General features: G+C 35.6%; 1 protein-coding gene across 9 annotated transcripts in view; it reads right to left on the bottom strand.

Annotated features, from left to right (window-relative positions):
* LOC122263537 (uncharacterized) overlaps window positions 1-2,500 on the bottom strand; it is a 47,015-nt gene that overhangs the window by 2,357 nt on the left and 42,158 nt on the right. For 6 of the 9 annotated variants that reach the window (XM_043032019.2, XM_043032045.2, XM_043032027.2 and 3 more), the window contains 2 exons: window positions 491-587; window positions 1-79 (listed from right to left, as the gene is read on the bottom strand). The exon at window positions 1-79 is cut by the window's left edge and continues 2,357 nt beyond it. In XM_043032019.2, the coding sequence (XP_042887953.2) occupies window positions 516-587 (72 nt within the window). In that variant the 3' untranslated portion in view covers window positions 1-79; window positions 491-515. Of the gene's footprint in view, window positions 80-490; window positions 588-1,220; window positions 1,384-2,500 lie in introns of all 9 variants that reach the window. The other 3 variants (XM_043032005.2, XM_043032036.2, XM_043032012.2) reach the window with 1 other exon arrangement.

The following is a 2,500-nucleotide window of genomic DNA, read 5'->3' as shown; positions in this document are numbered from 1 at the left end:
CACTTGCCAGGGAAAGGGTTGAGCCGCCACGCTGAGCTCGTGCCCACTCGGCACCACGGGTTACCTCAGCTGCATTGATCTAGGTAAATGGGAAGCAAGTTGCAGCTATTAAGATTTTTGTTTTGGTATGTGTAACTCAACAATACTAGTTATGCACACCATTAATCAGTAAATTAGCCTCTTTGTATAAGGAGGAAAATATTACACTAATTAGGAAAAGGAAGAAAAATAAAAGAGGAATAAAACTCAAGCCACTAGCAATATGCATTTAAAAAGAAGCAGACATATTCATGTTTTGTTTATGTTATCAACTATACACCCTGTACTTCATTAAAAACATAAAGCATAGTTAAATTTAGCAATATACAAGACAGGAAAGTATGAGTTAATGATATAGGTTAAATTGCCTTTAAACATAATTCATGTATTCTTACCCAAGAAAAAAATTAATTCACACCTACATCGACACCCAGAAACAATATTGACTCACCATTGACTTTGGTCTTGGGCGATTCTCAGACTTGCCTCTTTTTCGCTGCTGCTGTCCTTTTGCTGGCGGCTCTTGGAAGTGTAGCGTAGGCTGAGACCTGGCAGAAGGAAGAGCAAAACATTTCATAGCATATGTTTGATCTTATGTTTCTTCTTAGTTCAGATATTGCAAACATATATCAAAAGAGATACATGACAAATTACTTTCTGAGTCACCTGTGTAAAAGCTGTGAGGTCTGTACAGCAAGTGCCATAGTAAATGTGATATATATTACACATGCAAATAACCAAATCCATTAACTGCAATGTCCATTCAGTGTTTAAATATGCACTTAATTTACTACAGATGTGTTAATATCAACAGGTCTACAACCCATTTAATGATACACTTTAACAGCTATGTAAGTACACAGAAGACCCTAGTAATTCCAACTTCCCAAATACTAGGAAAAAAAATCCCTAAAAAATAATCAATCATACCGGACACAGCTCATGCTGGACTAATGAACTGTTCCATTGAAATTTTGTTAACAGCTTTTGATACTATTAATAAATTATGAAAAAAGTGTTAATATGAGAACAAAATGTTATGCCTGGTAGCACCATAGGCAAAATGGCAGAAGTGTTATCAGCTTCAATTAGGCTTGTTTTCACTGCTTCACCATGGAAAGGCTAATGTGCAAAGCAGCTGATTTCTGATCACACTGTCAACTCATGCCATCCAGACCAACCCTGGCCAGCGTTCCTCCACCCTGAACTGTCCCAAAGAGCCACACTCTTTAGAGCATAACTAGAGAAGGTGTCTCTTTTTGAGTTGTTACAAGTCAGCCAAGGGGAAACATCTCTCATGCATTTTGAGTCTAAATTATCCCTGGTAGTCAGCTGCTCTTCGCCCTGCAAGGCATTAAGGAATGATGAAAGCACTGCTGCAGGACAATGATGATGAGGGTGATTTGAACCAAGTTCTTGTTCTCTAGAGAAGCAAGTGTTCATTATGCATATGATATGAAATCCTTTGTATATTTATGTTTCTGGGCACCCTGGTTTGACCAATACCTCTGTCCTGTATCTATGAAGCAACACCGCCCACTTCTGAAAGCTTTAAGTGACAAACAAACTTAATAGTATGGGCATAACAAAAGAAATGAAATGAAAAATGGACAAATCAAAAGTATAGAATAGTTAATACCCATCCATGTTATAATGAAAAATATGCCAAAAATATACAAGCCAAAGTACATGTACCAAAGAAGATAAAAGCAAAGAAAGAGACAAATAAAACACAAAAGCAATAGAAGCTGAATTTTCTAGACAGAACATTCTGTTACACACCTTTTTTCTTCAGGACTAAATTTAAGAAAAGACAAAAAAAGAAGAAAAAAAAAGGGGGGGGAGACTGAATAATGACCTGCCCTCCTCATGACCTTGTACAGGTAAGTTCTCTCACATGACCATGCAACCTTTTTGTACATTACAGGTTTTGTTAATATTGATTGCAAAGTACAAAACAAAAATGCAAAATGCATAAGGAAGGAGAAATATATCTAGAGAAGTGTAATGAATCTAACTCACAGAATATTGTTGCTATCTAGTTTTTTAATCATATCAAAAAGTTACACTAACTAAAACAATGATACCATGAGATGGAAAAGTATAATTATACATAAAAATAAGATATTTTGTAAAATGTAATGATATATCTGCATGAAGTGATTACGGCTGATGACAAAAAATGTGAATACTGTGGCAGAATTGAAGAACTGAAGAGAGATGAATGAGAAACGCAGAAAAGATGAAAAATGCAAAAAAGCATTAAAACAAGATGGCTGTAGCAAGATGATATGATTTCAATGTGTACTTTGGTCAGGAAAATTAATCTGAAGCATTCCAGACATTCACTTATGCATATACATGTAATTATTGACAGTAGAGGGTAATGATATTAATCTTGTGGTTGCATAATCAATTCAAACTTCAATTCCCACATAGCACCATCGAACACAAAACTCTC

The sequence above is a fragment of the Penaeus japonicus genome, unplaced genomic scaffold (assembly GCF_977035675.1).
Source record: "Penaeus japonicus unplaced genomic scaffold, GWHDUDI00000001_assembly GWHDUDI00000004, whole genome shotgun sequence".
In the NCBI taxonomy this organism is placed as follows: Eukaryota; Metazoa; Arthropoda; class Malacostraca; order Decapoda; family Penaeidae; genus Penaeus; species Penaeus japonicus.
Note: the sequence above shows the minus strand (reverse complement) of the source record. Positions and strands in the feature narration are given on the sequence as shown.